At 38.3% G+C, this 26,523-nt stretch overlaps 5 protein-coding genes across 11 annotated transcripts in view; 3 read left to right on the top strand and 2 right to left on the bottom strand.

Moving 5' to 3' along the window:
• LOC142150999 (uncharacterized) overlaps positions 1–26,523 on the top strand; it is a 510,250-nt gene that overhangs the window by 95,830 nt on the left and 387,897 nt on the right. The window lies entirely within an intron of this gene.
• LOC142151006 (oocyte zinc finger protein XlCOF8.4-like) overlaps positions 1–26,523 on the top strand; it is a 393,475-nt gene that overhangs the window by 24,130 nt on the left and 342,822 nt on the right. The window lies entirely within an intron of this gene.
• Positions 1–26,523, bottom strand: part of LOC142150984 (uncharacterized) — a 343,002-nt gene that overhangs the window by 41,175 nt on the left and 275,304 nt on the right. The gene's annotated exons all lie outside the window — the stretch shown is intronic.
• LOC142150982 (uncharacterized) overlaps positions 1–26,523 on the top strand; it is a 206,489-nt gene that overhangs the window by 89,286 nt on the left and 90,680 nt on the right. The gene's annotated exons all lie outside the window — the stretch shown is intronic.
• Positions 12,996–23,939, bottom strand: LOC142151015 (uncharacterized). Its single transcript, XM_075206274.1, has 2 exons — positions 23,855–23,939; positions 12,996–14,252 (listed from the first exon to the last, which is right to left on the bottom strand). The coding sequence occupies exon 2, from the start codon at positions 13,909–13,911 to the stop codon at positions 13,159–13,161; it is 753 nt and encodes a 250-aa protein (XP_075062375.1). The 5' UTR covers positions 13,912–14,252; positions 23,855–23,939; the 3' UTR covers positions 12,996–13,158.

The raw sequence follows: 26,523 nt of genomic DNA, 5'->3' as shown, positions 1-26,523 counted from the left end.
AATATCTGTAATATTCTGGAAAGATCTTATTAAAAAAAAATCAGGTATAAAATATGGTAGCGGTCGAGCCTAATGATAAATGTCATGAAGTTCCTTATTGCTTCTCCAATCAGGGGTCCTTGAGGCTGCCATAACTTCTTGATTCTGCAAAGTTTCACATTAGCAGGCGCTCAGCTAATTTGCTTTGTGGTTAGATTTTTCATTCCAGACAAACATTAATACAAAATATCTGATTTATGGAGATACAACATATTAATAGAATTGAGTAAGTTACAACATATAGAAGCATGCAAAACACTATTTCTGAATATAGCTTAAGGCCCTAGGTAATAGGATAACATTAGCAACATTTTTCTCTTACTTCATATGACCCTAGACCCCACAGTCCCTTCTCTTTATCATATTAATTAGGGCTAAAACTCCCTTCCTAGCATGAATTAAGCGAAAAGGCTAGTGCAACATTGTTGGTGACTACTTTTCGCAAGGACACAGGGCTTGTCCCTTAGTCAGAGCAAAGGTAATAACCATTCAGCACTCCGGTTGCCATACCCTAATCACGACCTTCTATGACTATTATCAACGGGGGTCTCTCCATATGTTTCGTAAATGTGGTCATCCTCTACTCTCCTTCCATCTCTGGATAGTCCCCATCTCTCGTAAATGTTATCCCCTGCTCTCCTTCTTGTTTGTTCCCATCTCCTTAACATCCTTTTATTGCTCATTGTCATACAGCTGGCTACACAGCGAGCTGATCGCTAAATCCAATAGTGAAGAGACACCCAACAGGATGCCAATTGTTAAAAACGAGAACAATAAGGATTCTCCTAGTTCCCGAAAAGGACTCCTCTCCTCTCTGCTGCGTGCACGGAGACCAGCCCGCAGCGTGTATGCGCTTACCCGCAGCGGGACTACCACCTTCCCTGTCTAGCCTCAACTTTATGAGAAAGAGAGAGGCTTTGTTCGGGGATTAGGAGGATTACATTTGGATCATCACAACCGGCATCCTGTTGGGTGCCTGCACATCACTGGAGACATTTAGATGTTTATACATCATAATCCTAATACGGAGACAGCCCGCAGCGTGCACACGCTCATTTCAAGCGGGACTATTCAACTCTCAACAAGAAGGAGAGGAGTCCTTTTCGGGAACTAGGAGAATCCTTATTGTTCTCGTTTTTAGCAATTGGCATCCTGTTGGGTGCCTCTTCACTATTGGATTTAGCGATCAGCTCGCATCTAACATTTTCAATATAGATTCTGGGACCGCCACCGAGTGTTTGTCCGCATTACGGACAGCCAGACATTCCCGCTTCATGTGAGTAACGGCTTCAGATTGTTATTATGCTTGCACTATTCATCAGCATTAAAAAATGTTGATTTATAACACCGGACATTACATCTCTCTTTTTGTTGCTGATACCAATTACATCATTATAAACTACAGTACTCAGATGCCATTATCGTACCATAGCACCAAGCATCTCTGCGGTATCACTATGCGGTTATAGATTGAACTGTACGACAATACGCATATGCTTAGAGTGCTCTGTGCCAATCAACATCGTTGGATACATATCATTTTCAATGATATCTGCTGATACATCTATTGTTGCATTGCATACTCTATTAGCTTTCAATTGAACCATAACCCTATTTGCAACCAAATAGAGCTCGATTTAATTTATTTTATTATTGTTCTTGGCACTGCTATTATATGTGTGTTTATCTACTGTTTTAAACACTTAAATTGTCTTGTTCCGGCCGGAGCGCATTGTAGATGTATCCATAATAAATTGTTACACTTCCCTTTTACAAGTGCCCAGAACCTGTCTATTTCTATACATATCTATTATTGGTTGGGAGTTTAGGGGTCTCCCATACACTTTCAGGTTCTCATTTGGTTGCTTCATATATTTGGAGGAAGCGCAGCCTATTCCTTTTTTCAATTATATCAGTATATTGTCCAACAAGTTTGCTAGCTTTATTATCATATTATAGTTGGACATAGTTCCCCATGTTCCAAAGGATATTATATTACCAAGACCGATTGCTACTCTGTGTCCTTTTGATTTTTCCAATAGTTTTGACTTCCTTTTTTTGGATAGAGTGATGTGTGCGAGGGCCACCTTTAGTGGGTTTAAACTCTTGGTGTGATAATATATATGCTGCTGGCACCACTAGTTCCACAGTACAGTTACCATACCCACCAAAGGGCAGCCACTTGTAGGCATAGGTACCACATAGGAAATAAAGCCCATCTGGCAGTAAAGGGGGTGTTCTTGTCCATATCTTTCTAATGTTCTGTATTCCCTGTCTTGCTATGGTAGCATTTACATAAAGTACTGTTTTGTCGCTCCCTGTCATGTTCATCCAGTGGGGCAATTCTCCTCCTACCCACAGCCCTACTAGGATCAACATTGTATTATTCCAATGTACCCTATTCCGTAGATTTGTGTAAACTGAAGGGGTGTTTCTTCCAGGGTACATCTAGTGACTTACCCTGATCAGAGCTTTTTTTTACACTGTGCTCCTCCTAAATACCTTTTTATAGGAGTTATAGCTTGGTCTCCATACTCCAGACTTTTACCGTATTGGGGGGGGGGGGTCTAATGGTAATACAAAAGGATGTGTTCTGATTGAGTAATTTAACTTTTATTCTAGGAGGGTCCTGAAAAACATATTTGTATGTAGCTTCCATGTTGAAAGTATCATTGAAATCATACGTGACCCATTCTTCCCATGTTATGGGGAGAAACATCCAGGCCATTGTTTTTGCTGAAATAGGGGAATGAGAGCATACACAGCGATCTGACTGATTTGTCATCATGCTGATTGACTCATGCATGTATAGAAATAAGTTTTCCAGATGCCATTTTGGAGAGCTGCACCACTTGATGCAACTCTCCTCAGGAGGCATTCCACAATACTCGCAGATACATTTGGGTATTGGAGGCAGGTATTTACTTTCCTTTTGATTTTCTATTCATCTTTTAACCCTGCGGGTGGCCCTAGGTGTTGATGCTGCGACCATGGATATATTTGTGCAACAATTTCTCATGCATTGATCTCTTATTATGATTTTGGGGGGACACATGTATAACCAACATATTTCTACCTTTCTGAGTGTTATATATCTCTCTGAGTACAGCTGTATTGACCCATTTTCCTGTTCACCTGTAGGACTTATGCATACTACTGAAATGCAAAAAAGGATATAACATCTCATTTTTCTGCCGGAGGTTCAAATTGTTATTTTGGTCTTTTTGCAATGTGATGCGTGTATCCAGGTGTCTCTTCCCAGAACCTTGACTGATGTGGGGGTCGTTAACACAACTTGGTACAGTCCCTTATATCTGGGTTCAAGGACTCCCCTTACATGCTTCTTGAGATACACCCAGTCTCCAATTTTCAGTTGGTGAGGGTTAATCAGGGAACCTGAATGAGGAAGAGAGGAGAAAACTTGTGCATGCAAATTAGTAAGCTGTTTAGTAAAACAACATATACCCTGTTAAATCCCCATGTTTATGCTGTAATTCTTGGGGAAAATAACATCCTGTTTTTGGTGCTGATCCAAACAATATTTCATAGGGGCTCAGCTTCAGTTTTTTTAATGGCGTGGTTCTAACAGCAAACAAGGTTATAGGCAAAGATTGAACCCATGTTTTCCCTGTTTCTCTCATTGCTTTCAGTTTTTCAGTTTCAATGTACCATTTAACCTCTCCACTCTCCCACTGGCCTGCGGCCTGTAAGGAGTATGGAACGCCTGTGTGATCTTTAGATCTGACATTATATTTTGCATGACTTCTCCCGTAAAATGAGCTCCTCTGTCTGACTCAATTACTTCAGGAACCCCATATCTGTGAACTACTTCTACTATCACCTTTTTTGCAATGTTTTTTGCTGTGGCTTTGCTGACCGGCCAAGCTTCCCCCCATCTACTGAAAAAATCTGTGCACACTACAACATATTCATATGTGCCACACTTTGGTAACTGAATATAGTCAATTTGTAGTCTTTGGAAGGGGTAGGAGGCTCTTGGAGTGTTACCGGTTGGTGTTTTTACCCTTTGTCCTGGATTATTCTCTTTATTCTCTGTACATATCCAACATTGTTTCACAAATGCTTCTGTTGCTGTATGGATGCCTGGTGCTATCCAATGTTTAAGTATTTGTGCTGCTGTCTGACCCTTTCCTTTATGGTCTGGACCATGTGCTTTTTGTATCATAGGAGCATATACGGCTTGTGGCAGACAAACAAAGTTTCCCTTGATCCAGAGTCCTGTGCAGGATTCTTTAGCTCCATGTTTTTCCCAGCTGGCATGTTCCAGTGGTCCTGCTTGTTTCTGCATCTTTGCCAGGTCTTTTGTCGCGACTTCTTTTTCTTGTGCAGAGGACGCTATGTTTAAGATATAATACGATTGCACAATGGGTTTTAGTGCTGCTTCTTTGGCCATTTTGTCTGCAAAGGCATTTCCTTTTCCTTCTTGCGTCTGTTCTTTGGTGTGGGCAGCAATTGTTATGATGCCTGCTTTGATTGGTAGGTCCAGTGCTCTTGTCAGTCTTTCTATTAAGGCAGCATTCTGAATGGTCTTCCCTGTTGCTGTCCTGAAGTCCCTGCTTTTCCAGATGTTAGCATAGTCCAGGGCTGTTCCCCATGCATACCTTGAGTCAGTATATATATTCACTGTTTCACCTTCCGCAATTTCCAGTGCTCTCAATACTGCCATTAACTCCTCAACTTGTGCTAAGGTACCTGGGGAAGTGGTTCTGCTTCCACGACATCATAAAGCGTAACGATTGCATATCCTGCTTTACGGATCCCATCAGTATAGTAGTTAGAGCCATCCATGAAAAAAGAAAAATTTGGATTATCTATAGGTTGATCAGTCAAGAGCGTAGGATATGCCCTTTCCAGATCCATCAGTGCCACACAATCATGCCCTTGATGTTCCCTATCTTCCTCATCTGTCCACTGTTAATTTCATTCCCAGTCTGTCAGCTCCATTCTCCCTTCTCTTGAACTCTAAGGTTCATACAATAATGGTAGAAGTGTTGCCGGATTTAGGACTGTGCAGCGCTTTATGGTAATGTTTGAAGAGCTGAGAAGCGCTACTTCATATTTCGTCAATCTGGCACTCGAGATATCTTTTGTGGTTGCTTGATGTAGTATTTCCATGACTGCATGTGGAACTTGGACTGTGAGTGGATGATCCAGAATAATATCCACACATTTGTCCTTTAATATGATGGCTGCTGCAACTGACTTGATGTAATTTGGTAATACCAGTGCAATGAGGTCAAGCATTGTTGAGTAGTAGGCTAAAGGACTTTGTCTCCTTCCGTGTTCTTGCAAAGGGCTTCCAAAGCATGCCCTTTATGTTCATGGCAAAATAATAAAAACTGTTTGTCATAATTGGATAGTCCTAACACTGGCGCAGAGCATATAGCCTGTTTAATAGCTTGAAGTGCTTCTTTTCTTTCTTGATAATTGGCATCGTTACAAGTTTCTCCTTTATTAATCAAGTTGTACAAGGGTTGCATGAGTAATGAGACTCCTGGTAGCCACTCTCTGACATAACTCACTATTCCCAACAGTCCTCTGATTTGTCTTTGTGTTTCAGGTATGTTTGCCTCCATTATCAGTTTTGCCTTTTGACCATAGTTTGGAAGGAATATTGCTGGTTGGGTCTTCATCTGGATATGGGTCATCAGGTCCATCTATTTCGTCCATTGATAGAAAAACTTGCACCGCACCCTCTACTTTCTGTTTTACGTCTTCTGGAAGCCTGCTGGTAAATATTATTTTGTCCCCTCTGTATTCTATTACTGCCTGCAGCAGCTGTAGAATGTCTGCTCCCAATAGTTTACTGGACAGGTGGGTGATATTAAAAATTAAACTGGTATGAGAGTTGTTATGTCATTAACTTGCAGGATATTTTTTTTGCTTTTCTTCAATTTCACCTTTGTTCCTGTTAGACTGCTTGCTTGTACTTCTTTATCAGTTATCAGATTTGTTGGTACATCTTGTTCCCTCAAAACTGTTTGGCTAGCCCCTGCATTTATAAGACATTCCACCTGGTTGCCATTGGGTAATTTTATTGAGACTAAGTTTGAATCTAAATCATCAGGGGTGTCTTGGAGTGTGTATACAGGGGTGCCAGACCTTCAGGCCATCTCAGGAGGGGATTTGTTCACCTCCTTTTTTTTTAACCACTTCTTGTATTTCTGGCAATCCCTCTTCATTTGTCCTGGTTGATTACAAAAGAAGCATCTACCTGTGTTTGGGGATTGGAAAAATTTGGGCTTTGTTCCTTGATTATCTTGTTCTTTCACACTTCATTGTCCTTGTTCTTGTACTAGATGGACAGTGATTGGTTTGCCTTTTTGTCTTTCCTTTTTTTCCCTTTCTCTGTCTTCAATGCGTTCACACGTCTCAATTATCTGCGCCATTGGTAATGACCTGCTTGCATTCACATTCACATAACAGGGTCCTTATTCTGGGGTCCAATCATTCAAGGAAACATTTCTTCAAAAGCTTTATCCCTGCATCAGTGGTGACATCTATGCCATCGTTTGTAAGGGAACTGGTCACTCTGTCCAGATATATTCTTATTGGGTCCTGTCTCTATACCACTGTTTCTGGACCCTGGGATTTCTTTTGCTGTTCATAAAACCATTTCTGGATTCTGCTCAGATATGCAGTTCCACTAGCAGCAGATTTTTGTTGATCCACTACTGGGAACGCTTCAACTGGCAAACATCTTGACCTGTCTTTTCCCCTGCATTATTGGCGTTCATTGCTGCCCTGTCTCCAACTCTCATCTTTGATTTAATAATCAAATACATATCCAGCCATGATGGGGTCCATACATACTGTGTTCATATACGCTGCAAAGCCCACCGGAGTTTTGTATGGGTCAGGGGCATCCTTAATTATTCCCTGTATGTCGTAATTGGACCAAGGCACATACTGTGTTGCTGTTAGCATGTGAGGGTTGGCTTTTGCTGCTACATTTGCTGGGTTGAATGTGGGGTTTGGATATTCATGTGTTCTCACTGGTGCTATTATTGCAGGTTATGTGCTTAACCTGGAAATGTCAGATAAAATACTATTCTTCTGGTTGGGGGAGTTTGCAATTCCTTTTTACCTGGTAGGTTATAATCCTGGATTTCTCTCAACATTATTTTCATATTCCTGTGTTGAGTTATTCTCGGCTCATATGATTCCAGCTCCAGTTTTTCACAAATCATCTTATTCTCATCCACCAAATTCTGACATTCCCAACATCTTCGTGTTACACATTTATGACAATATGTACAACCTCTCTCAGTGGGAAAACTGCCTCCAGGTTCCTCATATGATTTGGGCTTTATTTGGGATGTAGGCTTAAGGTACACAGTCCCCATTGGTGACTGAGTTATCATGTACTTGGTGTCACTTCTCTCTCCTGGGTGTTCTGTCATAGCCTGTAATGCTTCATGGGCAGCTCTGTATGGACCAGATGTTATTGTCCCTTGTGCTCCTGTCAGGGTTTCATGTGTGTTATTGTCCTGTATTGTATTCTGGTTGTGATCTTGGGTTTCATCATGGTATGGAGGAGGTGGATTTGGATGTGGTGGGGCAGTTGCAACATAACCCCTTCTATCATCATCCTCCAGATCTCTCTATCTCTTCACTAGCAGCTAACCATATACATACTTGATCTGCAAAATTTTTCCTTTCTATCCAATCCCTATTTTTCTTTCTGAAGGTTTTCCATTTTTGTGAATCTAACAGACCTTATGAAGGGAATCCAGCCCTTTGAAAAACTTTATTCATACCCTTTACTGCATGTTTACCCTCTTTTTCCTTTACTTTCCATGGGGGTGCGCTGATTCCCCTTACTATTAGAAGCTCCCATTCCACTGACTCTGTATATGGAGAATGGGGTTTCAGCCGTATTGCTTCAAATACCTTAATAGTCTTTTACTGGAATCCTCCAGTCAGTACCATGGAGGGTAACATACAATGAAGGTCTGAATTAGGGCAAAATGGACTCTCTTCTACTGGTCCTGACTGTGAGATCTCAACTACTTCAGAATATGTCTGTCCTAACTTCACTTTACAGGTACCATGACACCCAGTGACACAAATTGTCTGCCAACTCCCTTCTCCTCTAGGCTTAAATTTTACCCCTTTTTTGAGAACAAATTTTATCCGGTGATGGTTCAACAAAACAACCTTAATACAATCAGGACTAAATGACGTGCAATATCATACAATGACACTTGTACACTTGTCACAACCCCAATTTTCCCTGAATGCGCGACAAACTTCAGACATCAATACCTTTTTATGGACTATGGGTTACTGGTCACAGCACTGCCTGTATCTTGGGTATGCAAAAATATTGGGGGGGGGGGGGGGCAGCAATTTGATTAATAAGAATATTTGTTTCCACCACAGTTCTGTCTTAAATTACTGTAGGGACACACAATGCGATTTATGGTGTTTCTTCTCCCCCTTGTGTTCTTGGTGTATCTTCCACTAATCCTCCCCAAGTTATTCCTAGAATATGGTGCAAATAATCAAAATCTTCAACATGCGTTCCCACTATAATTGTCAGATTTTCCCAGGGGTGCCAATTTGATCCCTTGTATATTCCTGTGTGTGATTCTTTAGATAATATTCCAGTAAGTATAGGTATACAATTTCCCTTTGTTTGCAACACAATGTGACCTGTGCAGTCCCTACAGCCAAAACCAAACCACTGATCCATACACCATTCACTTTATAATATTATCCACTCAAAGTCTTAACCATCTATTCCATTTATAACAATCTTCTGGATATCCCTTAATTATTATTTCACTTTCTGGACCTTTTGGTAGTTTCTTTAGGCTGTATAAACAAAGGGCCCTATGATCTTTGGGAAAATAATTATGGGGCCACTCAAGAATTAAATCTGACCAATCCTTTCCCACTTGATCCTTCAGATATTCTGAATTTAGGTGGCAACCTAATGTGGCATAGTATTCTGTTTTTTTTTTACATAACCAAAGCATGCATGTCCCCTTATTACAGCCTCTAAATGTGGTCCTCTAAACATACAATATTTTCTCAATATTATGGCACAAGTACACTTATTACAAAACCATTTTCCTGTAACCATACATTTGAGTCAAACAACTAAACAGATACAGTAATTTAAAAAAAAAAAGGTCTTAATACAGGTATAATTGAGGAAATCTCATTATAACCATCCCATGCTATCCCATTATTACCACATTTTACATGTACAATAAACCTTATATCACAGTAATTATAGTATTTAGACTGAACTTTAGATTGAAAACAAAAACATCTACAATTCAATTTCAAAGTATGACTTATCAATTGGGTCCGTGGGACCTCGACAGATTAACTTGGAAGAAGTACTTCCATGAAACACAAGTACTGAATACAGAACAATCAAAGGTGTAAATCACAATGCAATTGATTACTCACCATGGATTTGTAGTCAGTTGTTGTGGGTCGTTATGAAAGTTCCAGTACTCCTGGCAGTTGATGTGAGATCCCGGGTTTCGGCACCAAAATGTTGGGCAGTTTTCTGTATTTCCTCTACAGATGCAATAACTACCTTCAACTGACAAGTCACTGGTGTTTGTGGGTGTGGCAGCAGCAGTATTGATCGATTGGAGCTCAAAAAATAAGAAACCACACAGAGTGTCTGGTGTCCAAATTGAACTGCCTTTACTAATTGAAATAGCTCATACTTTATAGACATTAATCACGTCACAATAATCACGTCAATGGAAAATAATTGTAATATTCTGGAACGTTCTTATTAACAAAAAAAAACAGGTATAAAATAAGGCAGCGGTCAAGCTTGGTAATGTCAAAACTGCTAAATGTCATCAAGTTGCTTATTGATTCTCCAACTAGGATCCTTGAGGCTGCCATAACTTCTTGATTTTGCAAAGTTTGATCAAAGCAGGTGCTCAAAATATTCTTTGTGGTCAGCTTGTTGATTCCAGACATAATATTATCACAAAATATCTGATTTGATTTAAGGAGATACAACATCTTTATTGATTTAACAAAAATACAATATGTGTATAGAAGCATACAAAGCACTATTTCTGATTATAGTTTAAGGCCCTAAGTAATAGGATAACCTTAGCAGCATTTTCCTTACTTCATATGACCCTAGACCCCACATTTGTACTATATATGTCATACTACATTATAGAATGTTATGCTATTTTCTGAACTTGAGATTTTTATCTGTTTACATATATATATACCATAAGGATTGACACATGGACATTTTCTTTCATCTCTAGACCTTCACTTGTTTCCTTTTTCTGACATATATCTAATTATTTAATTTTCATTACTATTACTATATGGATTATGACTATAGATACATATAATGTGGTAGTATACAATTAATATATATGACTACGGCTTAGAACTATAACATTGTGTGATATACATTTTCCATGAGGCTTTGCTTGTAAACAATGTAACCAGATTTATGTGCAATATATTATATTGGTGAAAAGTTGTGTTTGTGTTACTGGAGTTAGCACATAGTTATATGGGATATAACTATAACATATACATAGATAACCCTCTTGGTGCTGACAATGACCACACCTGATTAAGCAGATGTCCAAGGAGACTGAAAGAACTGGTACATAAAGAACATGTATTAATAACATACATTTATAATAGGTCTCACTGCAAGAATAAAATACAAATATTATATTGTAATGTGACCATATATAGATACTATGAGGTCTATTCTCCAAGGCTTGAAATAATTATTTAGATAGAAACCCTGTTTTTTAGCTGAATAGATGAACTTACTGCTAATATTTTCTGTAAAGAGTCTGAATTTGCTTCTACTATATCAAATTAGCGCTATATTAAGATATAGTGTATAAGATGTATTATGAAACACTAGTCTTGATATATCATAATGAAAAATTCTGCTTTGCTACTAATTTTATTGTACTCGATCACAGGCTTTATATAGATTTGATAAAGGTAAAAACAATTATACCTGTTTGCCTCAATATAATCAAGTCAGTGATTGCTGTTTGCAGAATATTGACTCATCTGACGGATGCCTGTGAAGAAATCACCAATTAAGTGAATAAATGCTTTAGAACTGATTGTCTGGATGGTAACTTTATTCCCTTATGGGAAGGAGCCTGTTTGGTACTATTGTCCCTAAATATATAAATTACAACTGAGCTATTATCCAGTGGGTGACAGAGTGATATCTTCATTATAATATCATGATCACGGTATTAAAGTGGAAGGATTGGGAAACCTGTCTGGAAATCCATGTGTGTGAACCAAACATAGTGGATAAGTACACAGAGAGCATTTAAATGGTTTTTCTCCTGTGTGAACGGGTCAGCATGGCACAGAGGGGTTAAAAATGGGTCAGCATGGCACAGAGGGGTTAAAAAAACTGGGGTCAGCATGGCACAGAGGGGTTAAAAAACAGGGGTCAGTATGGCACAGTGGGGTTCAAAAGGGGGGAGGCATGGCACAGTGGGATTGAAAAAAGGGGGGGGAGCAGCATAGTATAGTGTGATGAAGGGGGCAAAAGCAACATGGAGGGCGTAGTGTGATCATAAGGCATGGCGATGATGAAGGGGCACATTATTGTAATATTGGAGCTGGAAGAAGGCCTAATTATTAATCGTGGGTGGTATTGATTTAACGCCAGGGTTGTTTGGAATTATCTAAATGTAGCCATTTTTTCCAAATAGGGCCCCCAGCATTCCAGGATCCAGACAAGTCGCAACTAAAGAAACATGCAGCCACAGGTGGTGAAAGTGAGAAGAACAGGACAGTATGTGAAATGTTATGATTCTTGTAGGGACAATGCCAATTTTTGGTGAGTGTTGTGCCCAATGTAAGGTGCAGGCCAAGACTGAACTCTTTGTGTACACACTTCATTCTTTGTATACTACACCGTGGTGCTAGATGTCCTGAAAGTCAGGAGTGCTTAGACATATGTGACGCTCCGGCTAATTGAGAGCCTAGTGATTTTGATGTGTTAGCCACGCCCCAGTTGCGCATTTGCCACGCCCCCAAATGCATGGCCACACCTCCGAATTATTTTTTTAGCATACTCGACTATAAGGGGGGCCCCATGAATTTGTTGTACCGGGGCTCTGAATTCCTCTTGGCAGCCCTGAGTATGTTACATTGTTCCATCTGTCTATGGTCACTAATTCCTGGTAGAGATATACCACAAATCTGTTTGTTATTGGCACAGAAAGATAAAATGACTTTAACTAGCTAAACAGGTGACATTTATCATATGTGGATGGTTTCCTATTTTTTTCAATTGCAATCTTGTCTGGAATGTATTTTATTACTTCTTCTGAATTATAAAACAACTGGTGGATACAGCTAGTGTGGATCACTTCAATATCACTTTATATATCTCCTGACAAAGCATGAAGATATAGAGATTTATCATCTCATTATATACATATATGTTTCACATGAAGCATGGTGATATTTACACATATATTTGCTTATGAAGAGTGAATATTTGTTGGGTCCTGTACAGCATCAATAGCTTTTATATATGATTTTTAAACTTACTATTCTATTATCAGCTTTAATGTATTAATAAATGTATTAACTTTATTATATATGTTTTTGGAGTTTTGATTTGTATAATTCTTACTGCAGGCCCTCAGCACTGTACTTTTTTCTCTCATTTATATACAATTCAAATAGGAATTCACATTCCTCTTGTAGAGCTGAAGCAGTTGCTTTGTATATATATATTTTATATATTTTGAAGACTACCGTGCACCATTAGGAGGATGTGCAAGTTTTTCAGTACTGTTATCTAATAATATCTATATATGTGGTCACATTATAATATATAATACATTGTATTTTATTCTTTCAGTGAGACCTATTTTAAAAATAAGCTCCTAATATAAGTTTTTTAAGTATAAAAAAATTAGGGTATGTGATTAATCACAGATTTGACTGTGTACAATCTATTTTTCCCATTTTTATTTAATTGATATTTTTCTAATAAATACCCATTGAGACAGGCCACATTTCTTGTTATAATATGGTACTAACTGACTTAATATTAACCTGTTCATGTAGAATGTAGCCTGTATACTATGGACAATTTGCTAATTTCTCCTCCAGTGTAGTATTAGGTATTATTGGAACATGAATCTTCTGATGTGATACAAGATGTGACTTGAGGGTAAAACACTTCCTACATTCAGAGCATTTAAATGGCTTTTCTCCTGTGTGAATCTTATGATGTTTTTTAAGATATGAATTGAGGGCAAAACACTTGCTGCATTCAGAGCATTGAAATGGCTTCTCCCCTGTGTGAATCGTACGATGTCTTTCAAGATGTGACGTTTGGGTAAAACACTTGCTACATTCAGAGCATTTAAATGGTTTTTCTCCTGTGTGAATCCTCTGATGTGCAACGAGTTCTGACTTATGGCTAAAACACTTGCTACATTCAGAGCATTTAAATGGCTTTTCTCCTGTGTGAATATTATGATGTGCTACAAGATTTGACTTTTGGGCAAAACACTTGCTACATTCAGAGCATTGAAATGGCTTTTCTCCTGTGTGAATCTGTTGATGTTTTACAAGAATTGACTTGCGGGTAAAACACTTGCTACATTCAGAGCATTTAAATGGTTGCTCGCCTGTGTGAATCTTATGATGTCTTACAAGATTTGACTTGAGGGTAAAACACTTGCTACATTCATTAAATGGCTTTTCTCCTGCGTGAATCTGTTGGTGTTTTACAAGATGTGACTTTTGGGCAAAACACTGGCTACATTCAGAGCATTTAAATGTTTTTTCTCCTGTGTGAATCCTCTGATGTACAACAAGTTCTGACATTTGGATAAAACACTTGCTACATTCAGAGTAGTTAAATGGTTTCTCTTCTATTTAAATCCACTGATGATTTAGAAGATCTGACTTGAGGGTAAAACTCTTGATACATTCAGAGCATAGATCGTGTTTCCCTCCTGCGAAATTCACAACTTAGCTGAGATGGTTTCTCTTATTCAGAAACTGATACTTGCTTGTGTGAAACCTCTAGAGTGGAAGAATTAATGTCTGCAGTCTATATTACTTGTTGGTGAGATTTTGTTTTTGGAACACTCAGATTTTCATAGAAAAATGTCCTCTTCTGAGACGTCTGCTGTTCTTTCTGCATATACTGCTTATTAATTCGCCTGTAGGAAAAAATTAAGATAATGTTTAAAAGCCTATTGACTACATGTGTTAATCTACTTTAACAGTAGTTGTGTTATATTGTATAAGGAGCACAAAGTATATTTATATACACTAGCAAATATAATCCAGTCACTGACCATTGTTTTTATTTTTGTGTATGTTCCCATACTGCTGGGACCCTATTGCCAATGAAATGTGCAGTAAATAGAACTCTGTCCTCCTGCAGCACATAATATTATTTATTAATGTACTCATGGTTTATTAATGTCTCTGTACATATTTGTATAATCATCATATTCTGCCATCAGAACGTTTCTATGATACGTTACTCATCTCCTGCACAGACCATAGATGTGTAACACCTGCTACCATTCCTGTCACACCTGTTGTCAGCCAATGCACCAGAATGCCGGCGTTTTCTCTGCACACATGAATTTGAAATGAATTTGGAATAAAGAGATCACCTTCCTGTCACTCTGTAGAAACAGCAACATCACAACATGTTGGCTGACAGTGTGTCCCCTAGGATTGACAGCATGAGTCAAAAGTTGATTTTAAGGGCAGAGAGGAAAGATAGATGGATAGGTTGGGTGTTTGGATTTAGTGTGTATCAGAAATTAAGAAAAAAAAGATATTAAAGAATAATGGCTAGAAACATTGAATTATAAAAGAACTTGTACATGTGACTGTTTCTTTTAGTCTGAGTGTCTCATATCCGTAGATAGAATACTAAAGTGATGCAGAGAGCAATATTTAAGATATGTGTGAAACTTATTATGTGCTACAAGATTTTACTTGCTACATTCAGAGCATTTAAATGTTTTTTCTCCTGTGTGAATCTTCTGATGTTTTGCAAACATTGACTCCTGGATAAAAAAAACCTGCTAAAAGACCAGGTGGAAAATGTATCAAGCTGCGAGTTTCCAGCGTTGCCTACAGCAACCAATCAGATTCTAGTAATTACTTATTTAGTATATTTTACAAAATTGATTGCTAGAATATGATTGGTTGCTATAGGAAACATCTCCACTTTTCAAACCAACCAGAAACTTGCAGCTTGAAACATTTACCCACAGAATGATATTACAAGAGGCACTCCAGTCCACTGATTTAAATAAAATAAAATCTTTATAATACTTCATTAAAATAGTTACTTTTACATACTTGAACCTATTTAGGAGAAATGAAAAATTATGGGCAGCATGGTTGCTTAGTGGTGAGCACAGCAGTGGGGTCATGAGTTAGATAAGGCCATGGTGAAAAATCAGTGTGGAGTTTGTATGTTCTTCCCATGTCTGCATGGGTTTCCTCTGGGTGCTCCGTTTTCCTCTCATACTCCAAAAACCTACTGGTAGGTTAAATGGCTGCTATTAAATTGCCCTTAGTCTCTCTCGGTGTGTGTGTGTGTGTGTGTGTGTGTGTATGTTATGGGATTTAGACTGTAAGCTCCAAGGACAGGGACTGATGTGAGTGAGTTCTCTGTACAGCGCTGCGTAATTAGATGATGATGAAGATGTAGAGATTAGTGAAAAAGATTGAAAACATAAGTGCTCTTCGTAAATTAAAATATATTCAACCCATTTGTGGGTCCGAGAAGTTGCAGAGGTTCTTATGGTCAGTATTTACTTAGTATTCATATTATCCATTGATTTAAGTCGATAGGTGAAACGTACGCCTGATAGGATACCATCAACTCAGAAGTAGGATCAGAGATCCAGACAGAATGTTTGTTACTGCTCAGTAAGGAAGGAAGGATGGGCATATATATTACCAGATGGGGAATATTACAGATGTGGACAGAAGACTTACAAATGACTTCTATTGGAACATGTTTTCTGGGTACACTTGTTACTAGTTATTTTTTTTATCTAACACACTCCTGACATTTGGCTCGGTATGAGGAAGCAAATGGCCACAATCTGGTAAAATGTGAAGTATCTAACCAACGGATACATAAAGCTATGATGTCCCAATGGAGAGGTGATACTAAATATGGTACAAGTCCTTCACGTGGTATAAATAATAACTATAATTTCATTAGAGATTTGGGTAACTTGATGACATAACAGAGATATATAATGAACATTTCTCAAATATTGGCAAATAGTTACAAGCTATAGAGGTAGAACTAATCCAGCACAGACTTGTCAATGATTATGTAGTTACAGTGACAGGAGATTATTACATGACCCTAGAAACTATTACTGGGAATAAATGCTGCACTTATTTGCTTAATGATATTGTGGAGGGACCTTTAGGTTCCTCAGTACTTAGTGGTAATAATGATATGTGAAGGAAAATGTTGTTATAGCCTTTAAAAACACATTCAGCATAATCAGCTGAAAAACCAGCTCCAGCCTAAAATATCACAAGGACCTCAGTTGAAGGCCTCCACCATGAGAAGACAGATGGTGGAATTGGATGTACTGGCGCATGTGAAACAGATACGAAGAAGCCATAAAAAAGTCACACAAAGAGAACTACTTAGCTGTCAGATAATTTATATTTACTCAGGAAAATATAAATCATGTACTTTTGTCTTATAACCAGATGAAACGCTTTTTCATGTATAAATGTAACCTAAGAATAAACAAACTCAGCTCAGTATACATCTTGATATTGGCATGTCTGTGTCTTGATTACTGATCTCCTGGTTAACCAGCATTATCTCACAGGTATCTGAAGGGACTTGATAAAGGAGAGGTAAATTACCCTAACATTACGTGGGGGCTTGTCCGGGATCTTGGACAACCTGTACAGATGACAAGCAACGCTTACAGCATCGACTAGAATTACGGGACAGTTTAAATCTGTACGGAGATGTGGTTTTTCCACTGATTTACTCTCTGTCCAGTATTCTTGTTGTGTGTCTGAAAGCTGGTCATCTGTATATGGTAAGAGATATTCTTTGAACCCAGATATCTGTTTGATAGCATAAAAGCTCTACGCATATGGTTGAATTTGAAATAAGTCATAAGTACTCGCAATTGCATTTTAATAATTCATTTGGGTATTGTCCAGACTATTTATGTGCTGTTATACTTAGAAAGCATAATGGTGATACTGTTCCTACACTTGAAGCTGTAATTGATATAACCGCTTTTGGATGTGTTGTGGATGCGAAGCAATATTATTGTATGGTAAATGTGTATTTAAATAAGGATATGTTGCAGCAAAATATAGGGTATGTTTAGTTGCAAGTGTTGCTATATTGGCCAGTTAATCACATACCCCTTGAGGGGAAACTTATCTGTCTATACCAGGGGTAGGCAACCTGCGGCTCTCCACGTGTTGTGAAACTACAAGTCCCAGCATGCCTTGCCACCTATCTGCTGGTTATCGACTGGCAAAGCATGCTGGGACTTGTAGTTTCACAACACCTGGAGAGCCGCATGTTACCTACCCCTGGTCTATACAGTATAAAGAAATTACCACCTGAGTTACGTAATGAAATTGTAAAAGGACATCCTGCTGATTATGAAATAAGAAAGCAAAAATGGTTGCAGCTACAACAGAAATTTGCATGATTGTTCTAGTTGTTTGTTTTTTGGCTATATTTCTCTATATAGTTTGCAAATACTCTACAGCTGGAATAGAAGGAATTAAGAAATTTTTGAATGGTGGTATTTAGGTAGAATTCTCTGTAAAATACAGATAACTGCTATAAGAGTGCATGCGGTAAAGCAACCCAACAGTACAGCATATTCAGAGATTGATCAACTTTGAATAATGGCTGCACAAGCTAGCAAGGTTGTTGGGTCTATAAAACCCACTGAGATACTAGAATACAGAGAAGGGAAGAAGTCCCTAAAAAGCATAAAACAAATATCTGACAGAGCAGGTTTCCCGCTAGAGGGCACACTAGATCCAGAAAAGTGGAAAAGGTTTCAAAACACCAATAAAATATGGATAAGCAGGAAAGGACATGCAGATGTGGTTAACATGTGGTATACAGTATCATTAGAGGTAGAGGATGATACACATAGGTACAGGTCTATTAGACATGCCACCACCTTATGTTGATCCTACAGCTCCACCACAGCAACCCGACAATAGACCAGGTATACTACCTCCACAGCTAGATCACACAGCACATCTAGCACAGGATACACATCCACAATTAGCAACTCATTCAGTGACCCCAGTGGACACAGGTAGCACTTCACCAATCATGTTACAAACCCCAAGTCAAATCCACCCTCAGTCTGCTAATTAATGAAATAATTTTTGAAGTGTCCGGTATGCAGAAAATGTGTCCCAGAAGAAAATGAGGAATGTCCATTTTGTTATAATTGGGAAGAATCTGATGCACCTCCTTGTACAGATAATTCTTGCAGGAAAAAGGAAAATGTTTCTAAGGTACCAAGGATGCTAAGCCGATTCAGGGACCATAGTACCAGTCCACCAACAGAAATGACAGAGTCTGGGGGTGAGAAGGAGAATAACACCGGAAAATCAAGTATTGCATGCTCACACTAATATGTATCCAGTTTGAATACAAAGGATGCCTAACCCAAATTTTAATGCTGATAATGATGAAGGTGCTAATAATAGGAGACATTTACCTAACCCACAAGAAACCTATTCACCCTGGTAAAAGTCTGATATGCATACAATTATACGGGAAGCACCAGACCCTAGAAAAGTCCGGCAGCATTTTCCACCTATTTAACCAGAATACAGACAGTGTGGAATCCCTGTTGGATAGATCTGCAACAAGTATGCACACCATTATTTGGGGTAGGAGTGATGACAGCCAAAGCAGCGGAGGGGGACAGGGGCGCTATTACTCACCGGTAGAAGAAAGAAATACGTATAAAAGTGGTCTTGAATTTCTAGCAAGAGCACAATGGTGGTGTCATGACCAAAAGTTAAAAGCACCAGCAGCACCAGACATAACACAAAGAAATGATTCAGTAAGGATGTATTTGGATAAAATAAATACCAGACAAAATGATGATGGTTATCCTACAGAAACCCCTGATGGTTAAAGAATGTTAAAGACAAAGTTTTTAAATGGTCTAAGGAATAAGGTAAGAAGCCAATTCTTTTCTAATGGCCTGAAGCATTGTCTATGAAAATGTCATCTTTGCTGCAGGTATTTGAAGGAATGGAGGACCAGGAAGCAGAAAAGAGAGAAAAGAAGGCTCAAAAGACTCCTCAGGTAACTGTACACCTGGAACAAGGAAAAGGAACATGGCAAGTAAGGCAACAGGCCAAAGGAACACAAACAGTAAGTGCAAGACAAAGGAATCAAGGTGAAGACATGACTGGCAGATGTTTTTGGTGTAAATTACCAAGTCACATGAAGAAGGACTGCAGGAAATACAAGAAATGGCAGCAGCAGCAGCAAAGAGAAACCGTCAGTCCCCAGGGTACCATAAGCAGCAATCAATGAAGATATGGTCCCCGTTGTCAACACCTGAAGAAGGTAAGCTGCCTGGAACTACTGTGCAAATTACACTGCCCACTGGTCAACAATTGGACTGCCTAATTGACAAGGGGGCAAGCCAAACAGTATTGAGACAAGATCAAGTACCACAAGAATTAGTGACCTCAGATTATGTAACAGCATCAGGGTTGACATGACAGCCCATACACCTTAGGAAAAGTAAAAAAGTGAAGATACAAGTAAACAAAGACTGTACTCCTGTCCCTATAGAGTTTCTCACTTCAAACACTTGTCCTGTAAATCTATTGGGTCATACATATTACAGTTAATGAGAGCATGCATTAAATATACCCCAGTCAACTTCCACACAACATATCTAATCAGATAGAAACAGCAGTACAGGTGTTCTTGACACAACCAAGTGAAAACATCTCAAGATGAGGTACCACTACCACAGTGGCTGAAGGATGTACCTGAGAAAATATGGTCAAAGGGAAAAACTGATGTGGGACTGTCAAAAGTTGCCCCGGCACAACTTATACTAAAACCAAACAATATCCTTTTACTTTGTTACAGAATAAAGCAATCACAAAACAATTACAAGACTACCAAAGCAAAGGTATAGTAAAGAAATGTTGATCACATTTTAACACACCTTTATTCCCAGTAAAGAAAAGAGAACAGGAAGAGGGAGGAGCTCCCCAAATCCAGGTTAGTTCACGATCTCATAGAAATAAATAAATGACTAGTTGTGAACACGCCCATTGTCCCAAACCCACATACCTTGCTAAATCAAATTCCTGCTACATCTATGTGGTTTACAGTTATAGATCTAGCAAATGCTTTCTTTTCTGTATCTAAGTGTAATGAAATGAAATGAAGTGAAATGTGAGAGAGAATGGTATGACACCTTACTGGGGGCCACAGGCATGGCCGGATTAAGGGGGGAGCACAGGGGGCACGTGCCCTGGGCCCCCCTCTCTCTGAGGGCCCCCCGCCGCCGGCCGCCAGCTGATCGGATCACCTGTCAGTCGGTGATCCGATTCTGCTGCTTGTGAGGCTGTGGGGCCCCCTGACGCAGGCGCACCGCCCCCCCCCCCCCGCAGAATTTGACAGCTGGCCTGATATACAGCAGCCGCGGTGCTGCTGTACATCAGGCTATTCTAAGATGGCCGAAATGAAGCTGCTGCGCATGTGCAGCAGCAGCTCCTCACATACCAAAAGACACTGGAATGCTGTGCTGAACGTGGCTGCCAAGGTGAGTCAAACTTTCACTTGGAATATGTGTGTGTGTATGTATGTATGTATGTGTATGTATATATATATATATATATATATATATATATATGTGTGCATGTATATGTTAATTAAACTTTTAATAGAAGAGGCACAACCACTTTAATTACTAACAAAATAGGGGAGATCCCATAACATACTTGTTGTGTGTGTCTACGTGTATATAATGTATACATATACATACACATACATAAAGAGCAATGATACCGTACATTGAAAGGAAAGAAACATTTATAATAATATTGAGATATATATATATATATTAAAACTGATGTAATTTTATCAGTGTTTCTTTTTTTTTTAATGTGCAGTATCAATACTATTTTCTGAGGCGGGCTGGGACGGGAAGTTGGGGGGCATATGCCCGCTGGGCCGGGCAGAAATAAAAGAGAGACTATTTTGGGCCGGTCCCTGCACTGGCCCAAGTCTCTATTACTTGGTGGCTGGCCCCTCCTCCAAAACCAGCCACCTTCTATCATTGGCCACGGATCCTTACGATCCGTCCTCCCCTTTCCCTGTGTGTCGCCTGCTATTGGTGTCACATGGGACCTGCAACACGTGACAGGTGCCGTCCCATCTGTGAAGAGAAACAAGGAGAAACAAGGCCATACAGCGAGCGGATAAAACAAAGTTAGGAGAGAGCAGGACAGTCTGCCAACTGTTCTGAATCTGGTCGGCAGTCCTGAATTTGGGTGACTGTCACGCGTAGTCAGGATTGGGTCCAACTACAAGGACAGTTGGAAGGTATGTCCCGCTTCACCATGTACTGCTAGTGAAGGCAGAGCTGCGTGCACCTAACAGTAGTGCACACAGCATTGCCTGTGTGTTTGTCTAAAATGATAACCATGTTACATCATAGGGGTCCCCCTGCCTAAAGTGCCCCGGGCCCCCCAGAGCCTTAATCCAGCTCTGGCCACAGGTACAGGAATAGGTATAATGAACACAATAGATATGGAGGTAATTGATACAAAACTGAGTAAAACGGGAGCTGACATGAGTAAACTGGTACATATGCAGGCTGATTGGATGCCTACAGTTTGTAACCCCGTAACAAAGAATATACAATGGAATAAAGAGTTTTTACAGTTATTCAACGAATCAGCCCTCGGTACTTTGAGGACAGAGCAAAACATTACTAAATTTATAAATCGGACTCAATGCACCCTCCAATGCTTATATCAAAAACAGCAGAAAGAAACTGCACAGGTAAAATTGACGGCTGGTAATATATTGTTTTACAGAGTAATGTTTAATATAACCAAGCAGGAAAGGTTCAAATTGGACGGGAGGAGAGTGAGGTGCGAATAGACTTATTGTGCAGGAACTCTGGAAACATACACCATAAAAACAGAAACGCAAGTGTGTAAGTTTATAGTTATGCCTATGATCCTACAGGATGGCAATCTATGGACACCTGAATTCACGGGATATTACATAGATAAAAAGAATAGGACACATAACATAGATCTCTGTGATAATACAGATTGGGGACCTGTTTGCCCACAACAAACTGCAGTATCTGAACCATGCTTATTGCAGCATAAAACTAGTGTTTGTGTATGGGCATTACACCCAAAAGAATATGAGACACTAATAGAGGTAGCCCCTCAAATGGTCTGCATAATCACATATGATAAAATAATACTAACCTACGGGCTGACCTACCCATTTTCAGGGTGTCTCATGAATATAACACATTTACAATGGCAAGGGAAAGTGTTGATATTTTATAAGAATCAAATGTCACAGGTAACAGGTAGACAAAATGTTTAAGTATAATAACCTAAGTCTGCCTCAGTTAACCTTAAATATAGAGGAAATAGTAAAAATTATAAATGAAACAAAAGTGTTGAGTGAACATTTAAAGAAAGTAAACTATACTAACAATCACGTAAAAATGGTCACGGTTATAGAAGGTAATGAATTAAAAGCTTTAGCCACCAAACTGAAGGATGATTTAGAGAAACATTGGGGTATTTACCGGATCATCTCCATCTATGACTGGTATATTTAATTTACTAGTACACCCACTACTCATTATCACTGTGGTATTGGCCATATTGATAGGATGGAACTGTATATGTCATGCACATTCAGAAAATATATACAGAGATTACAGCAGAGGCATGAAGAAAAGATACTTTTGGAATAATCTCTGCTCAGTCACGGGTAAGTGGTGAAATACCCTTGCTGTTTCTCACAAGAGACAGTTCAAAAGTAGTCTGTACAGGGTAAGATATCACCATTTCAGGCCTTAACATCTTTTAACCTTATATATATTATGAAAAGTAGGGAAATGTGGAGGGACCTTTAGGTTCCTCAGTACTAAGTGGTAATAATGATATGTGAAGGAGTTAAAAATGTTGTTATAGCCTTTAAAAATTCATTCAGCATAATCAGCATAAAAACCAGCTTCAGCCTCAAATATCACAAGGACCTTGTAATGGAATAAATTATGGTACAAATATAAGTTGGATAAAATAATGTTGATGTGTGTAAAATCTGTATGGTCAAATGGTCTCTTACTATTTTCTGTGCAATGGGTTAAATTATTTTTGTATGTTATGCCCCACAATGAGCCTCTATTCATAGGATGTTAAAATTCTTACCAGTTGTGATGCTATATAGAGCGAAGAATGTAAGAGGTCACATATGCCTTTTGGCCTGCTTAGACATAGAATTCTATGTACAATGATGTGATTGTAAAAGAAAATATATAACCAACTTAGTCCTTGTAAGGAATATTCTTTAAAGTATGTGAAGTGATTAGTGATGTATGTAAGAGGGGTGGGGTTACTTCTATATAAACATGTGGTCTTACGTGGAGAAGGCTGCTTGTTTCTGACTTTGAATACAAGCCATTGCATATGCAATTTGAAAGAATAAAGAGAACTTTTGAATTTCAACACTTACAATTTTTGAATCATTTATACTTCGTCAGAGCTCGGGTGAAGGCCTACACCATGAGAAGACAGATGGTGGAATTGGATGTACTGGCGCCTGTGAAACAGATAAGAAGAAGCCATAAAAAAAAGTCACACGAAGAGAACTACTTAGCTTTGTCAGATAATTTATATTTACTAAAATATCCATCATGTACTTTTGCTTACAACCAGATCAAATGCTTTTTCGCGTATAAATGTACCCTAAGAATAAACAAACTCAGCTCAGTATACATCTTGACATTGGTATGTCTGTGTGTTGATTACTGATCTCCTGGTTAACTTGCATTATATCACAGGTATCTGAAGGGACTTGATAAAGGAGATTATCCTAACAATACTGACACTGAAGAAGTGATTGGGCACTACATGGCAGACATAGCAGAGTTACAAATGGGCCTTAATGAGGAGACGATAGGGGGAGATACGTATAATAATACTGAGTATACACTGATAATGGTCACACTGCTCTGTATAATAATACTGAGTGTACACTGATAATGGTCACACTGCTCTGTATAATAATACTGAGTATACAATGATAATGATCACACTGTATAATAATACTAAGTATACACTGATAATGATCACACTGCTCTGTATAATAATAATGAGTATACACTGATAATGGTCACAGTGCTCTGTATAATAATACTGAGTATACACTGAAAATGATCACACTGCTCTGTATAATAATACTGAGTATACACTGATAATGATCACACTGTATAATAATACTGAGTATACACTGATAATGATCACACTGCTCTGTATAATAATACTGAGTATACACTGATAATGGTCACACTGCTCTGTATAATAATACTGAGTATACACTGATAATGGTCACACTGCTCTGTATAATAATACTGAGTATACACTGATAATGGTCACACTGCTCTGTATAATAATACTGAGTATACACTGATAATGGTCACACTGCTCTGTATAATAATACTGAGTATACACTGATAATGGTCACACTGCTCTGTATAATAATACTGAGTATACACTGATAATGATCACACTGTATAATAATACTGAGTATACACTGATAATGATCACACTGCTCTGTATAATAATAATACTGAGTATACACTGATAATGATCACACTGCTCTGTATAATAATAATACTGAGTATACACTGATAATGATCACACTGTATAATAATACTGAGTATACACTGATAATGATCACACTGCTCTGTATAATAATACTGAGTATACACTGATAATGATCACACTGCTCTGTATAATAATACTGAGTATACACTGATAATGGTCACACTGCTCTGTATAATAATACTGAGTATACACTGATAATGGTCACACTGCTCTGTATAATAATACTGAGTATACACTGATAATGATCACACTGTATAATAATACTGAGTATACACTGATAATGATCACACTGCTCTGTATAATAATAATACTGAGTATACACTGATAATGATCACACTGCTCTGTATAATAATAATACTGAGTATACACTGATAATGATCACACTGCTCTGTATAAGAATACTGAGTATAAACTGATAATGATCACACTGCTCTGTATAATAATACTGAGTATACACTGATAATGATCACACTGCTCTGTATAATAATACGGAGTATACACTGATAATGATCACACTGTATAATAATACTGAGTATACACTGATAATGATCACACTGTATAATAATACTGAGTATACACTGATAATGATCACACTGCTCTGTATAATAATACTGAGTATACACTGATAATGATCACACTGCTCTGTATAATAATACGGAGTATACACTGATAATGATCACATTGTATAATAATACTGAGTATACACTGATAATGATCACACTGCTCTGTATAATAATACTGAGTATACACTGATAATGATCACACTGCTCTGTATAATAATACTGAGTATACACTGATAATGATCACACTGTATAATAATACTGAGTATACACTGATAATGGTCACACTGCTCTGTATAATAATACTGAGTATACACTGATAATGGTCACACTGCTCTGTATAATAATACTGAGTATACACTGATAATGGTCACACTGCTCTGTATAATAATACTGAGTATACACTGATAATGGTCACACTGCTCTGTATAATAATACTGAGTATACACTGATAATGATCACACTGTATAATAATACTGAGTATACACTGATAATAATCACACTGCTCTGTATAATAATAATACTGAGTATACACTGATAATGATCACACTGTATAATAATACTGAGTATACACTGATAATGATCACACTGCTCTGTATAATAATACTGAGTATACACTGATAATGATCACACTGCTCTGTATAATAATACTGAGTATACACTGATAATGGTCACACTGCTCTGTATAATAATACTGAGTATACACTGATAATGGTCACACTGCTCTGTATAATAATACTGAGTATACACTGATAATGATCACACTGTATAATAATACTGAGTATACACTGATAATGATCACACTGCTCTGTATAATAATAATACTGAGTATACACTGATAATGATCACACTGCTCTGTATAATATTAATACTGAGTATACACTGATAATGATCACACTGCTCTGTATAAGAATACTGAGTATAAACTGATAATGATCACACTGCTCTGTATAAT

Source organism: Mixophyes fleayi, chromosome 4 (genome assembly GCF_038048845.1).
Source record: "Mixophyes fleayi isolate aMixFle1 chromosome 4, aMixFle1.hap1, whole genome shotgun sequence".
Taxonomy (NCBI): Eukaryota; Metazoa; Chordata; class Amphibia; order Anura; family Limnodynastidae; genus Mixophyes; species Mixophyes fleayi.
The sequence above is the reverse complement of the archived record's forward strand: the minus strand, read 5'-3'. Positions and strand labels throughout refer to the sequence as shown.

Coding starts and splice junctions, on each gene's coding strand:
- LOC142151015 (XM_075206274.1), bottom strand. CDS start 13,911: ATGTCAGAACTTGTTGTACATCAGAGGATTCACACAGGAGAAAAAACA.